Raw genomic sequence first — 16,973 nt, 5'->3', positions numbered from 1 at the left:
TATGTTAAAATAAACTATAGATAGTATAGAGATGGAAGAAGTGAACAGAAAAAAATTTATCAAAGAATGTACAATCACATATTTCCTATCAATAATCTGTTAAAATAGGAGCAGATAGTATAATATGAAAACCAATTTTGCATTTTTATACAAGTAGTTAATCCTAATAGAGCTTTTTTTTTTTTTTTTTTTTTTTTTTTTAAGTACCAGGGCCGGAGATCAGGACTTCTTTTTATCTTCAAATTTTAAGTGAAAAATAAAGGGCTCTATGAACCAGTATCTGGCAGACCATGTTAACAAGGAAATAGTGTTTTCCACTGTAAATCTCATCCACAGGTTGTGGCTGTTTTTTCCAATTCACACTTAGTGAAGTAAGAATTGGACTAACACTATGCTAAGCACCTTTCCGATCACCCACACATAACCGGGATGTTTAATTAAGTGACATGCTTAATATGCAAACCCAACACATTCAGAAATGCTCCAGCTGAACTAGATTTTAGAAAGACGATTTGCTTATTATAGCAAATTAAAAGTTTGATCCATTTTCCTAAGTCTTACACTAACTCTTGAGATTCATTTGAAGGGAGGCATGATCTTTGCATTGTCTCAATAACTTTTTGACCCTTTCAACGAGGTACACTTAGAAGTTTAATGTAAATGCATAATTTATTTCTTAAAAAATCTGAAGTCATCAGCGACCTATTTTAGGATAATATCTAAATGCTTTCGGCTTTTGCCATTATGAGTCATTTCAAGTTTCATAATTTTTCCTCTCTCATCTCAGAATATATAAACCTGTCTTTATGTCTGTTTACCCAGTATTTCTTGGTGCACAGAGCTACATATCAAGTTGGTGCTTAATTCAGCTAATGAGAATATAAATAAGGGTAAATGAAAGCCTTATTTTGTGCATCACTGGGGAATTTTAGTTCTGTCAGGATAGTAAATATCAAGAGAGAAAAAAAGAAAATTCTCCCAACCAAAGTTTACTGCGTTTCTTTTCTTCACTCTTGAAGAGTTTAATTGATAGACTGCAGTTTTCACTGGGACACCCATTTTAAACCAGCCATTCCTTTTGATTTCATTTGGTAGCTGCATAATGTATTATGTTTTCTTAGACCCAACAAGATGTTTAATTGCCCTCTCACCAGAAAACATCTAAGATAAGTTCTCCCTCCCCTCCTCTATCACACATCTAAATTGTGGTCCCTCATTAGAATATTTGCATGATTAAAAGTATATATTTAGAGGAAAATATTTCCTTAAGCTTAACACCTAACTTGTGAAGGTATATATATTTTAGAAAGTTATCCATAGACTTTCAAATCTGATGCTGGTTTTGCCTGTTTACATTTTGATAAAGTAGTATAATCTTCAAAAATAAGTTATGTACTCAGTTAATCTCTATTCATCTTTGTCAATGAATTCCTAAAGTAGCTTGCAGTAGCAAAGAAAGGTAATGGGACAGTAACAAAAGTGATAAAGGAGGAATGAAGGAAACGTGTCACTTAAAATGATTCACTTAAAAATGGAGAAATTCTGCATGTTCTAAACAAGGCCAGTGGAGCAGTCTACATATAACATGTAATTGACATTTGTTGTAGGAAAAACTAATTTTCTATTTAATAAAATATTTTAAATTTTTAGTAGCCTCAAATGTTTCATTTTGGATGAGCTCATGTACGTAGATGTATAGGTGATAGTATTGGCTTATTTGTAATGTTAGAAATCCCTCAGAAGTGTACTTGTGCTTTCCTATATATATAATTAATTTCAGTTTGTTTTGTACATATCTTATGGAAGTAGAGTGTTCAATTAGTTGAGTCCTTTTTCTACATATCCTCATGTCTGTATATTGTTTGTGTTAGATGGCAGTTTCCTAGAGGGTAGGCCAGAATCTGCTTAAAATTTGCAGAATATCACATAAGTGTGTTACATACGATTTTAGGATGACAATGACAGAATGGTTATTTTTATGTCATAAACTTTTAAATGTAAGGAAGACACTCACAAACCATTTCAAGGATAAAACATAATTCATTTAACCATGGTGAAAGGGCTAATGAACTCTAAAGAATGCAAAGGGAGAAAACTTGCTTAAACTTGCTTGTACATCAAATCAGTCATGCTAGCAGCAAGCTATAGGGTAATATAATTTGTATAAGATGAATTCTGATTGTAAACTTGCAGTTTACAATAATAATTGCATGCCTCCATTCATATTACTTTTCTTATATCAGCAAGCTATAGGGTAATATAATTTGTATAAGATGAATTCTGATTGTAAACTTGCAGTTTACAATAATAATTGCATGCCTCCATTCATATTACTTTTCTTATCAAGTACCTTTGTTATCAGTTACACATAAAGTACCTTTACTTGTAGATAGAGTTAATTAAGTGAAAATACTCCATATGCTAAAAAGTGGTAAGGGGCTGTTAGATGAGAGGGGTGTGACAAGTTTCTCATCACATGATAGACTTAATAGAAGGTATCTACCTATATTCATGTGTATAGCTATCTACATATATATAATCTAGCTACTTACCTATCTATTTATCTGGATTGGCAGCCTTTTTAAAGTTTAACCTGTTTGTCTTTCTCTGTTCCTTCATTTCAGTTTCATTCCTTGTTATTTGGAGACAGTATGAGGTAAATTATTCCTGGAAAGAAAGGCATTTTTGTAGATAGATAATTTTTTTCCAAACTGCTTATTCTAACCATTCTTTTTGTTTATCAAAGAACAATTAAGTAAACTGACTATTAAATATTTAAACAACTAAACACATGGGCAACCCACTGGATCAATTAATTTTACAGCATACATTTCAGAATGCCTTTTATTATGATGCTTTCAAGTACAGTAATCTATAGGTATGAAGTATGTTCTAAAAAAATCCAGAAATATTTTTGAAAAGCACTTTTGAATTCCTTTGTTATTCTGTGATATTTTCCCCTCATGTTACAAAATTACATCTAATTAATCCATATTTCCAGAGAGCAAGGGATAGAAAATACTCTTTCTTTAGTATGAAATATGAAGTGATTTTTTTGAGGGAGAGGAATTAATCCATCCTGAACTTCCTTTATTTTTTTCTTCTAACTTTATTTATTTATTTTTTTTGGCTGCATTGGGTCTTCGTTGCTGCACGCAGGCTTTCTCTAGCTGCGGCGAGCGGGGGCTGCTCTTCATTGGGATGTGTGGGCTTCTCATCGTGGTGGCTTCTCTTGCTGCAGAGCACAGGCTCTAGGTGCGTGGGCTTCAGTAGTTGTGGCACGCAGGCTCATTAGTTGTGGCTCACAGGCTCAGTAGTTGTGGCGCACAGGCTTAGTTGCTCTGTGGCATGTGGGATCTTCCCGGACTAGGGCTCGAACCCGTGTCCCCTGCATTGGCAGGCAGATTCTTAACCACTGCGCCACCAGAGAAGCCCCTAACTTTGTTTTCATTATTAATTCCATAATTAATTTGTTTATGATATAAAGTGCCAGACTCAAAAAGTTTGAACTGTATTAAAAATGACTCTGAGGATAAATTGTGAACCATGTCTGTTAATCTTTTTCTGTTTTCAAAGACACATGTTGTCCCAAGAATTTGTTCAAAAGTGGTGTTTATATAAATACTTGCTTTTATTTACAGTAAATGTGAATTGTTTTCTCTAGGAAAGAAAATGATTACTTTTTCAAAGTTTGCAAACTTGGCAAGTTGACAAGTTGTCTGATTACTTGCTGGTTAGTACAAGCAGTGCCTTCAAAGAGTGTGACTGCCGCCCAACCGAGCAGATAGATACATCAGGCTTCCGTGCAGGAGGACTTCCTGTTCGCCTCTCTTGCCAACCTTTTCCTGTCTCTCCACAGCCTTTCTCTCTTTCTCTCAGACTTTCCCCCTGGCTTTTCCTTACTTTGTATTTTCCTTGCTTCATCTTTCTCTTCTGCTTCTTTCTCTCCCTCCTTATTTCCTTTTCTTTTTGACTCTTTAATTTTTACAACTTTGAAGGAGAAGAAAATGGTAGAAAGGACATTTTGAGCAAAATACTTTTATTTTTCAGTGTAATGAATAACCTTTGAGTAATCTTTAGATTTCTGGACTTCCCAGTATACATTTAGTTAGCTTGAAATAAGAAAACGTTTAAAGGAGAAACTAGAATACGAGGCTTATGATCCCTTCTTGGAGAGGACCTATCTATGTAGCTATTTTCTGGGGATATGTAAGTAAATAAATAAATATCCTATATGAGTTACTCCAAGTACTCATGTAGTAATATGTATTACTGTGTGTATTTTTCTAGTACTGTGTATATTTTATATATATATATATATTAAATTTTGAAGACAGGTTATATTTTATAAGTACACTGCACATACATTCTTTTTACTAACTTTGATAACAGATATTTAAATGTGTATTTTTCCAGTCGTTTAATCTTTATCATATCTATCTTAATCATACCTGTAAATCATTTCAAAAGGCTTTCGTTTGTAGCACTGTGACATTGATGAGATTATCAATTATGAAGTATTGAGAAAACTGACATGTAATTGTTTATTTCTAATTATGCTAGTCAAAGCAGCACATCTTAGCATAATACGTAAGAGGTGTGGAACATAAAGGTGGAATCTGATGACATCTGTTGCCTCTGGAAAGCCAGTGTCTAAATACTGTGGTACCTAAAATATCATTATTAAATAGTTAAATAATATAACAATTATTCTATAAAAATGATTGGTCATCACTACTAAAGATTTTGGTAGGGATGCCATATAGCTATGAAGTAGGTTAACAGACGTTTGGTAACGTCCACTCTTTCTCCTTCTGTCTCTGTCAAGGTGCCTGTGTCAGTGGCCATGATGACTCCCCAGGTGATCACCCCTCAGCAAATGCAGCAGATCCTTCAGCAGCAAGTCCTGTCTCCTCAGCAGCTCCAAGCCCTTCTCCAGCAGCAGCAGGCAGTCATGCTGCAGCAGGTAATGTGGATTACCTGCTTTGGAGTGCTAGCACCCATGTTGACAGTGCCATGGGCATATATGACAATTCCTTCTCCACTGGAAAGGACAACCTGTCAGCATGCTAGAACATAAATGTAGCATGTTAATTGCAGAACCGAGTAGTAAAATTTAGATCCCTTATTCTTTTTAAATTCATTAACGTCTAGAGTAAGAGTAAGAAATAGGTACCATTTCAACGTGAGATAAAGCAATATTTAAATATTCAACTACTTAGGTGCTTTGGATTTAGAGCCTTGCCAACAAAAGTGCAAAGAGACTTACAGATAATTGTTGCTTTTGAAATTTCTAACCCTTCAACCCTCCTTTTAATTCACATAAGTATGAAATTGGAACTGGCTATTTTGTTACAGTAGGGAAAGTAATGTCCCAAACTTTCCTTTCCACAATAAATTCAGATTTTAGGAATAGAAGTAGCTACTAACTAGAACAAAGTTGAACAGCTGAGCCACCAATTCATGAGGTTAATCTTTTTTCAATAGCAAAACTAATGTTCCTAATATGTACATCATTAGAGCTTTGAGTTTATATAAAGTGGGCTTTATGTTATAGACTTACTTCTCATACAGAAAATAATGTGCTTTACCTAAATTCTTAAAGATTTGACTTGCTATGTTCTGTGATGATGACCACAGGCCAGTTACTTATATTTCTAAGTCTGACGTTCTCCCGTCCATCCGATGGATTACAATTTTTTTCCCAGTAAGAACTGGTCACTCTAATTTTATGTAACTCTATAGTTGGTTCTTATAAATGGTAGAGTAGACCCTATTTTTATGTGCTATTAACGCTGCAGATATAACCATCGAGGGTATTCATTTGGCTCTAGCCATTTAGAATACAGATCTTCTATACCCTTTCGTTTAGGATACTTTGGAGTCTGGATTGGAAAGTTTCAGAGCTGCCTTGGCAAAAACAATGTATGTGTAGATCTGTCTCCTGGAATCCAATGCGTATCTGTCGTTGTTCTTGTGAGACGCATCTTAATGGAGACTCGACCCTGTGCCAGTCTAGAGGAGTTTAGGAGGTTTATAATACATGCAACTTTTGCCTTTATTTATTAAAGTCAAAATGGTTTATTCAGCAACAACTACAAGAGTTTTACAAGAAACAGCAAGAGCAGTTACATCTTCAGCTTTTGCAGCAGCAGCAACAGCAGCAGCAGCAGCAACAGCAGCAGCAGCAACAGCAGCAGCAGCAGCAACAGCAGCAGCAGCAACAGCAGCAGCAACAACAGCAGCAGCAGCAGCATCCCGGAAAGCAAGCGAAAGAGGTAGGATCTGGCCGGCTCTCCCACGCAGAGGAGGGCGAGGCTGGGAGGGGCCCTCGGAGGCCAGGGCAGTGTTAGACCCTCCTATCACCAGGCTCTTGCTGTCCAAGACGCATTATGCTACATTTGTACTGAGCTTTATAACAGTAACAGGAGAGCTCTCCTGCTCTACTTTTTTTGCAGCGTGGGACTTGAGAGTTACGATCCAATGCTGCTGTCGTCTCCTGTTCACTAATGAATCACAGTGTACAAAGAGCAAGCTGTGTGGTGGACAAAGTACTGATTATCTCGTATCCACCCGAGAACCGAAGTTGGTTGAGGGAACCTTATCTTTCTCAGTGGTGCAGCTCAGAGGACAGGCATGCAAATTGAGCCCGTGGTTGGGAGTTGGGGGTGGGGAGGGGAAGCCAGGGAGAAAGTGGTTGAGCCCAGATTTCAAAGTCACAGGCCCCTGATTAATGAACTGCTACTGTAGGTTTGGAGTGGCGAGTAGAAAGTTCCAGTTTGATATGCTCATAAATCAAACTGACAAGCTGGCTTCTCAGGCCTAGCTTGTGCTTGTCAGCAAACTGCATCAAATATAAACACAATACAAACAAAACAGTTGAAGTAGTTAAATTGATCAGCAGGTAACAGAGCCGTTGTCTTCAAGCTGCCCATTATGCAAACGTACAGGAAACAGTTTTGACCCCCTGAGGCTTTGTTTCTGTTTGGATTTGTGAATAGAATTTCAGACAGCCATCAACTACAGAATAGAAATTGCTCCCTTATTTCTCCGGAGGCTTTGGGCAATCCACATGACTTGCTCCGTTATGCAGTCTGTTTTCCAGTGAGCGCATCAGAAGTTTCTCTTTTCCCCAAACTAAAAAGGAAAGGTCTTTCACAGCAGCTTGTCTTTCTCTGAAGTGTGACTGCCTTCTCATACCCTCCCGAGTCCAAAAGAAGTCTGCTTTGTCTTGTAATGCCTCACAAAATGGGAACTTACACTTTTCCTTCCAGTAAGGGGCACTTTTTTTGGCCTTGAACATAATTCTACCTTTCATATATTCCAATAAGAGAGAAGAGGAAGAGAGAGAGCTAACAAGCCTGTCCTATGAAGGCTACATCCCAGTTTACTAATAGGTCACTAGAGACCACGGTCATGGACTTCTGCAGATCAAACTTATTCAGTTGGAAAAAAAACAAAAGTGTTGTTGAGGTTGACTGTTTCCGTAAAGTGTCATTCTTTGAGTCTAAGTAAATTTTCTATCATCTGCAATAAGCCTATTTTTAAGAAGTCTGAACTTTCGTGACACACTTTCTCTAGACCTTGTTCCATCCCCTTTCAGTGCAAGTTCCTTGGTTCTCTGTTGCTGTGTTAATATTTGAAAGAAAAGCAACTGAAAATCTAGAGTTTGCTCACATTCTGCCCTTGAGCTTTGACAATGGGATGACCGTTCACAAACGTACCGGGGCGATGAAAGAAGCTTACGTATCGCTGTAGGAGGGCTGTTTGCACAGACCCTAGTCTCTGCCGTCCATTCGCTCACTGGGTTGGGTTTTCTGACACCAGCAGCAGCAGCAGCAGCAGTTGGCGGCCCAGCAGCTTGTCTTCCAGCAGCAGCTCCTCCAGATGCAGCAACTCCAGCAGCAGCAGCATCTGCTCAGCCTTCAGCGTCAGGGACTCATCTCCATCCCACCTGGCCAGGCGGCCCTTCCTGTCCAGTCGCTGCCTCAAGGTACATACAAACCGCCGCGCACGCTCCATTTCTCAGCTTGCACTTGCTGCCACTGTGTAGCCTGTCTACCTTACACCTTGAGAACTTTCATTTTTATAACCTTTATGTTTATTATTAAAGCATGATTGTTATGAAAATGAAAACACGACGATCCAAAACCTTTGGGACGCAGCAAAAGCAGTTCTAAGAGGGAAGTTTATAGCAATACAGTCCTACCTCAGGAAGCAAGAAACATCTCAAGTAAACAACCTAACCTTACAACTGAAGCAACTAGACAAAGAAGAACAAACAAAACCCAAAGTTAGTAGAAGTTTGGAGTTTGGGATTAACATATACATTCTACTATGTATAGAATAGATAACCAAAAAGGACCTGCTATATAGCATAGGGAACTCTACTCAGTATTCTGCAATAACCTGTATGGGAAAAGAATCTGAAAAAGAATAGATACATGTATATGTATAACTGAATCACTTTGCTGTACACCTGAAAGTAACACACATTGTAATTCAACTCTACTCCAATATAAAATAAAAATTAAAAAAAGAAATGACTGTTAACATGGTTGCATGCCCCTTTTTCTTGAGACTCAGAATTTTACTCCACATTGCTTTTTAAGTGTGCAGTAAACCGCTTTCAAGTGCTTTGTTAGATATTAAATGTGTATTTATTAGTCTTATGGAAGAAAATGTATAAGGGCAACACAATTCAAGCTACTGAATTCAAGCTATTGAATACACACTGAAGATCTGCAGGGAATAGGATTAGTGGGAAGGCTAACAACACTCCATTTAACATAAGTGAGCTGATAGGAGTTTTGGTGGACAACTGATAAGAAAAAGATAGACGCTCCTAATCTTCACGTATCCTAATCTTTATGTATTTCTACAGAGAATAGTCCCAGTTATGCTTTGGGGGACCTCATCATGCATCCTGGGACCATATTGATCCTCCTTTCTCTAAAAGGATATTGCGTATACATGTACTGTATTGTGAATTACAGCTTTAGAAAGCTGGCAATTGTATTCTTGTTTTTCTGATAAGAAAGCTTCGGATGTACTTTGATAATTCAATAATACAATACCATACAAATATACAATTGTATATATTCATTATTTGAGTCAACTTTTGGGAAATGGAAAGAGTTCTAAGTAAAAAAAAAAAAGGAAATAGAATGGTAAACAGAATCATTCTTCGTGTGCTAAAATTCTCAATACAGGTAAAAGTCATGTATCCATAAACATCCTAAAAGCATATTCTAATTTCCATTTGGATTTTGTTGGAACAACTTTAATCCAAGTGAACTTTCATTCAAGTCACTTATATTTGTTCCAGAGGGGCTCACATTGCACTAGTACTTGCTGTGCATTTTTCTGACTCTATAGGATACACTGAAGAAAATCAAGAACAATTAAATATACAAAAATTATAATTAGGTTAATAAAAGAGTCTTTTAAATACACATAATTATTATTTTGGGCACATTAAATTATAAATATTGTGGTAAATGTTTTTCTTTTTATTTATCAAATTACTGTCTCCATGGCTTATTTTTCCCAGAATTCCTCTTTCATTTGACTTCAGATCCTCTAATTCACCTGACTGAATCACTCCTAGGAAATCAAGAAAGATAAAGTTTAAATAGTGAAAGAAGGGGCTTCCCTGGTGGCGCAGTGGTTGAGAGTCCGCCTGCCGATGCAGGGGACACGGATTCGTGCCCCGGTCCAGGAAGATCCCACATGCCGCCGAGTGGCTGGGCCCGTGAGCCATGGCCGCTGAACCTGTGCATCGAGAGCCTGTGCTCCGCAACAGGAGAGGCCACAACAGGGAGAGGCCCGCATACCGCAAAAAAAAAAAAAAAAAAAAAAAGTGGAAGAAAAACAAGGCAATAAACCCACTTTTCTGTGTCATTCCAAAGAGAATTGGAATAAACCATAGTGTCACCACAGCAGTGAATGTTCTATTCACAAATAGTTGTTTTTATGGAAAAATAAATACAACTTGAGGACAAAGAAAGAAATAAGGTTTAAAAAATAAAAATGTTTATAAATTAGTTCAACATAAATATAGATTTCTTTCATAGAAACTGTACTAAAACAGAAGCAATAAATTTATGTCATTGATTTTCTTAGTAAAATTTAAATAAAGTCTATAGTTGGGATCTGGGTGTTTTTTTCTCCTCAATAGGGAAATATAATTTTATTTGAGTAAAACCATTCAAACAAACATTTCAAGAATGTTTAAAATAGATGTTCGTAGAAACAAGATGTAATTATCTAAAATATATTTGTTAAACTGCATTCTTCCAAAACAAGCATAGAAATATCTTGCGAACAAGAATATTCATTATGATATAACCATTCTAATAGTGTTCAAATGAAAACTTTCTCTAATTTCTGAGCTTTCTTTTGATAGCATTATCTTCCTTTTTTTTCTTCTATTTGTTTTTTTCCTTCCAGTTTTATTGAGATATAGTTTACATACAGCACTGTATAACTTTAAGGGGTGCAGCATAATGATTTGACTTACATACATCATGAAATGATTGACCTACAACACTGGGTTAGTTCCTGATCTGCACAACGTAGTGATTCGCTATTTCTCTACCCAACAAAATGATCACCACTTACTTTCTTCTATTTGTATTCTCTGTAAGATATATGAGAAATAAAACTCACAGAATGGAGAACGTTGAGGGAAAGGAAGTAAATCTGAAAACATATCTGGGTTTGAGCAGAAAGTGTATTTTTTAAGAAACATTCTTAATTGAAGTGTAGTTGATTTACAATGTTGTGTTAGTTTCAGGTGTACAGCAAAGTGATTCAGGTGTATATATATATATATATATATATATATATATATTCTTTTTTAGATTCTTTTCCCTTACAGGTTATTACAAAATATTGAGTATAGTTCGCTGTACTATACAGTAGGTCCTTGCTGGTTATCTATTTTATGTGTAGTAGTGTGTATATGTTAATCCCAAACTCCTAATTTATCCCTACCCACCACTTTTCCGCTTTGGTAACAATAGATTTGTTTTCTGTGTCTGTGGGTTTATTTCTGTTTTGTATAGAAGTTCATTTGTATCATTTTTTATTTTTAGATTCCACATATAAGTGATATCGTATACTTGTCTTTCTCTGTCTGGCTTACTTCACTTAGTATGATAATCTCTAGGTCCAAACAAAAAAGATGGAAGTCATCATTGTGTTTTCAGCTGTTTAGATGAATGTGTGAAAAGTGCCATTGTGGAGAGTCCCATCAGCCCAACACAGGTGGAATGTGTTATAAACCAGTGACAGTAAAGGAACATAAGTTCATAGTACTCTTCTGGAATCTCAGAGTGGGAGAAAGTGAAGAAATAATTGTTAAATAATGTAAGCACTGAATCATTTCTGCCTCAGTTACTGGTTATTTTGGACAATTAATATTTTTTTTTTATCAATTTTCAGTTCACTTTGCCTCAGGTTTTTGGTTGGCTGATTAGCTACAAATAATAGCCATGTGAAAACCAAGCAGGATTAACACGCAGTGATGATATTCTCACTGTATCTTTAAAAATATGCCATATTTGCAATACTTACCCCATGATTTAACACAGCTTGCTCAGACTACTTTTAAAGTTACAGTTTCTTTCAACTGTATAAAAATATGTGCATGAGAATCAGATAGATGTAACAAAATTATAATTTTGATAAGGAGATTTACAGACATTTTTCTCTATATTGCAAAATGATGTAATGTATTTTATCATTTTAAAGTAAGGCATTTTAAATATTAAGCATTTTAAGTCATCAGGAACATTACTATAATATTGGATTTTAATGTGAAATAGGCAATTAAATTACGATCTCTAAGTATGTATATAGAGTGACTGTAGGTATACAGAAGTCAAAAAAGGATGGATTTGTAAATCAATCTTGAATAAAATACTGATTATAAAGCTATTTGATATAATGTGTACTTTAAATATCAACTAGTAATTAATTAGTGACATATTTTCGTGACTCAGTACCACTGTCTACAGGTTAAAAAATAGGAAATTATTGTGACATGCACTTTAAACTTTGATATGTTTTTGATATAAGATAGAAGTCAGTGTATCCCAATACGCAATATATTCATAGGTTTAGTATTACTATAGGGATATATACACACACACACACACATATATATTTGTATATGTGTATATATGTTTAATTCCAACTTTTAAAATATTTTTGAATTTGTAGAAGCTATCTAAAACAACCATTTTCATTACCAATCTGAAAGACCAAACAGGGAATGCTAGGTAACCAGCCAGTCCTGTTTTAAACTAACACCTTGTAGAACTAGATGAGCTTGGAATCTGTTGAACAATAAAGAAAATGATATCTTTTTAAATAAAATATAATAATGTCCTTCATGCTGAGTTAGGACTGTGCTGAAGTTTTTCTTTGGCATCAGTATTCAGCCAAAGTCAGCTATTTGGCTTGGACTTCATGCTTTGCTTATGGAAATCTAAATAGCCAAATGGCTACTTCAGCACCACTCTGGCATCCTTGATTTTTTTGCTTAATCTGTGATCATGGGCTTACATAGAACATATATCTAATCAGGGTAACAGCACCAGCACTAAGAACAATGTACGTCATGCAGAATTATTGTTACCATTTTAGTATTCCCTTTCAAATACCAGTAAATCTTCTATTTGTAATTTAGGAAAATCTCCTTTGGGGTTTTACATGCTGAAAACAACATCAATGAGCTAAAGTTTGAAGGTACATTTATTATAGTCGGAGTAAAACTTTGCAAAGTTACTTGTGAATGCTGTTATGCATAAAAACTAACTTAGGGATAAATAAATACATAGGGAGATATTAAAAATATGTTGAGTTAGTTGTTGAGAAAATTTAAATGAGATAGGAAGAGGGAGATTAAATTATGTCATAATTCTAATTGTTGTAGAATTGTTTAGTATACTAACATACGTATATTAAAATAGGTTTAATGCCATTTAGGCCATCTGTCTTAAAAAAAAAAGTTCTATTTGTCAATTCTTTATGTGTTGAGGGAAGACTTAAAAGGAAAACGTCAACTTTGCCACATTAAAATGTCATGATCAAGAAAAATAAGAAGTCATTGTTTTTGTAATAGAATATCAAACTGTAAAAATGTAGCCTGTAAAAATTTTCAGAGTAAAATCATAGCAGGAATTTTTTTATATCAGATATATTCCTGTATCCCAGAAATTCTTTCCTTGGTGGAGATATTTGCCTTTGGTCTCAGTTTCAGCCAAATAGCTATTTTTACTTCTTGTAATTCAGCATTTGGACGAAATGTGTATTAGGTACACCTGTCATTGAAAGTACATTTTAAAGATGGGCATTTTACGTACAGGTTATAGTAAGCCCCTAGTCAAATACAGATCAATAAGATGTTAGGTTTGGCAAATTATAAATGAACACTTGGCTTTCTGAAGGTAGCTCAGAAACTGGAATAATGGTTGCCACTGGAGAGGTACTGGGGACCCAGAGGTCAGAGCTGGTAGGGAAATTTAATTTTACAATGCATACCCTTCCCTGTGATTCAATTATTTTAGCCATGCGTGTATACTAGTTTTTCAAAATTAAAATTTAAGGTGAAAAGTGAAAATTAATGATAATATTTCAATACTTTCAAGTATTGAATATCAAATCATTCAATAAAATATGTGAATAATACAAATACTTTTACCAAAATTCACTTTTATTACTTTTAATTGTAACTAACCCTAGAAAATAAATTAATTAAAAATTCACAGTAGACTGACTTTATATCATACTATATTAAAATTATTTACTTAATATTAAAAAGTAATTACTGGATGTAAAAAATAAAAGGACGTGGAAAGGATCGTTTATTTCTGAGTGTGAAAAAGATGCTCATGTAATTTTTACCAATACGTGAAACTTTTACCCCTTGTATGCCCCAAGAATGTATAATCTAGATATGAATGATAAAATTTTCATTAATTCTTAGCACAGTGCTTGGCACCCAGTACTCTGCAAACTCTAACTCTAGAAATAAAGAATTGTTATTTAATTGCTTTATCTGTCATATTATATGCAATTTGATTAGGAATTCTTCTTTTTATTCTCTCAACTCCTGGAAAAAGAAACTTTTTTTTTTTTTTTTTTTTTTTGCGGTACATGGGCATCTCACTGTTCTGGCCTCTCCCGTTGCGGAGCACAGGCTCTGGACGCGCAGGCTCAGCGGCCATGGCTCACGGGCCCAGCCGCTCCACGGCATGTGGGATCTTCCCAGACCGGGGCACGAACCCGTGTTCTCTGCATCGGCAGGCGGACTCTCAACCACTCTGCCACCAGGGAAGCCCTGCAAAAAGAAACTTTTTAATGCTTATTTGTAGTCCTGGCAGTGAATGAAGCCAAGTCACCATACAAAAGTAGAACAGGGTTTCTCAATTTTTTGTGGGCACGGAATTTTTAAATTATGAAATTATAAAACTTTTCAGCAGTGGTATTATATGTATATTTCCTTGAAATATGTTTTAAACGAAAAATGAATAATCTTCACTTAAGATTTTAAGTTGACTATTATTCTGTGATACTCTAGTCCACTGATTCCCGGATTGTGCTTGCCACTACACTAGTGTTCTGGTCCACTGAACAGCTCTTTTATTTATTTATTTATTTATGGCTGTGTTGGGGCTTCCTTGCTGCGTGTGGGCTTTTCTCTAGTTGTGGCAAGCCGGGGCTACTCCACATTGCGGTGCGCAGGCTTCTCATTGTGGTGGCTTTCTCATTGCGGAGCATGGGCTCCAGGTGCGCAGGCTTCAGTAGTTGTGGCATGCGGGCTCAGTAGTTGTGGCTCACAGGCTCTAGAGCACAGGCTCAGTAGTTGTGGCGCATGGGCTTAGTTGCTCCACCGCATGTGGGATCTTCCTGGACCAGGGCTCAGACCCATGTCTCCTGCGTTGGCAGGCGGATTCTTAACCACTGAGCCACCAGGGAAGTCCCTGAACAGCTCTATTAAGTAACATTCATTGAGTGTTTACTCACGGCAGGCACTCATATAGGCGCTGGGAATAAAGCCATGATGAAAACAGACAGCAAACTCTGCCATCATAAAACTTACATTTTAGTGTAAAAAATGTAACAAGACAGACTGTAGAAGACAGACAACAAATAAGTCAAGTAAAATATATAGTGGTAACTGCTAAGGAGAAAAATTAAAAAGCAAGGATAGGAAAAAATTAAGCAACCACAGGAGATGGGAGGAGTTGAACTTGTAGACAAGGTAGCCAGGGAAGGAGTCCTGGGAAGGGGCTCTGTGAGTAATGACCTGAAAATGTGAGGGGAACTCGGCCATGTATTAGCTCTTGAGCAAAACTTACTTAACTTTTCTGTGCCTCAGTGTCCTCATCTCTAAAATGAAAATAGTGATGGTAATAATAAAAACAATAATAGTGGTTTGGGCATTACATAGTTACTATGTATGAAGCCTTTGGAAAAGTAACTGGCATATGAGAAGCACTATATAAGTATCTGTTAAATAAAATGGACAAAGAAACCTGCTAGAGGAGTGAGTTGGGGTCAGAGGAGCTGAAAAAACAGGAGCTTAGTTTTGGACATGTAAGAATTGAGAATTTGTTAGGGTTATGTGGAGATGCCAGATAGGCAGCCTGCAATTCAGGGAAGGGGCCTGGGTTGGAGATCACTTGAATCCTAAGCCTATACCTGGTATTTGAAACTGAAATAAATTAGTGTAATTGTAAAAAGAATTTGTTGAGTTAGTTTTTTTTCCTTCAAACATATTTGCAAAACACTGAGTTAAAGAAAGAGACTCAAGTTTTCTTTGTTACTAGACAGATATCTCAGAACTGTTTTACTTGCTAACATGAACCACGGGTCTCCAAGATGGAAACAACAGACTTCTGAGATATCTTAGACTAACAGCATTTCGAGAGTACTGTTCCATAGAACACAGTTACTGCCTGAAAAAGTAAATTACTTCTTGCCTAACATCAAAACATAAAAAACTCCCCAAACTTTCAAAATGCTGCAAAATGGATTGGCTAGTTGTTTCATTTTCATAAATAGTTTTGTATCCATAGAAAATAGCTAAGCAAGTTGATGCGAAAACTTTGTCTCATGGGCAATGTAATAGTTTACTTAAAAAAAAATTCCCCCCAAATTATTTGTACATTGGAATCATCTGTGGAGCTTCAAAAGCTACTAGAAATTGTGATTTGATTTGTTGGGGCTATGGTCACGGCACTGGAAATTTTAAAAGATCCCCAAGTGATTCTAATATGTAGATGCTCTGGGGAGCTAGTTTCACTAACAGGAATCTCTTTTTGACATTATTTATTCTCTGTCCCTTATTTAAAATAGTTAAAATTATATATTTAAAATATATAAATATTTAATATTTTTAAAATATTCTTTTAATTAAGGATCGTTATTTGGATGGTGAGCAGGTTATTTATTTATCAAATGTTTATGTACCTACTGTTTGTCACCCTATCATTGTGATATCATGGTGATACCACTAATTTTCAAGGCAAATGAATAGTATAATGGATTTCTACTTTTAGAAGGGAAGTGGATACTTAGGTTAACTAAATTATTAATAAAATCCAAAAACTAAATTATTAATAACATCTTTAACTGGTATAGTTTCAAAAAACATCTAAGAGTCTTTAGCCAAAATATAAAATGTTATTAGCCACTCAGCCTGTTAGAATCAACTAGTACCATTTATAATTCTTTAGACATTGGCCTTATAGGAGAGCAATGGTTATAAATAGTGTGACCTTTAAGAGTCACAGAACTTCCGTGTGCAAACCAATATGTCTTCGAGAACTGTATGAACCCGTTTTAATCAATTAAATCAACAACTATTTCTTGAGCACATACCAGGCACTGTTCTAGGCACTGGGGGGTCTATAAAATAAGTAAAATAAGAAATCCCTGCTCTTAGAAAATGGTGGAGG

General features: G+C 35.8%; 1 protein-coding gene across 11 annotated transcripts in view; it reads left to right on the top strand.

Moving 5' to 3' along the window:
• Nucleotides 1-16,973, top strand: part of FOXP2 (forkhead box P2) — a 547,197-nt gene that overhangs the window by 477,450 nt on the left and 52,774 nt on the right. For 9 of the 11 annotated variants that reach the window (XM_049715206.1, XM_049715210.1, XM_049715204.1 and 6 more), the window contains 3 exons: nt 4,829-4,966; nt 6,090-6,278; nt 7,828-7,993. In XM_049715206.1, the coding sequence (XP_049571163.1) occupies nt 4,829-4,966; nt 6,090-6,278; nt 7,828-7,993 (493 nt within the window). The remainder of the gene's footprint in view (nt 1-4,828; nt 4,967-6,089; nt 6,279-7,827; nt 7,994-16,973) is intronic. The other 2 variants (XM_049715212.1, XM_049715209.1) reach the window with 1 other exon arrangement.

The sequence above is a fragment of the Orcinus orca genome, chromosome 9, assembly GCF_937001465.1.
Source record: "Orcinus orca chromosome 9, mOrcOrc1.1, whole genome shotgun sequence".
Classification (NCBI taxonomy): domain Eukaryota; kingdom Metazoa; phylum Chordata; class Mammalia; order Artiodactyla; family Delphinidae; genus Orcinus; species Orcinus orca.
Note: the sequence above shows the minus strand (reverse complement) of the source record. Positions and strands in the feature narration are given on the sequence as shown.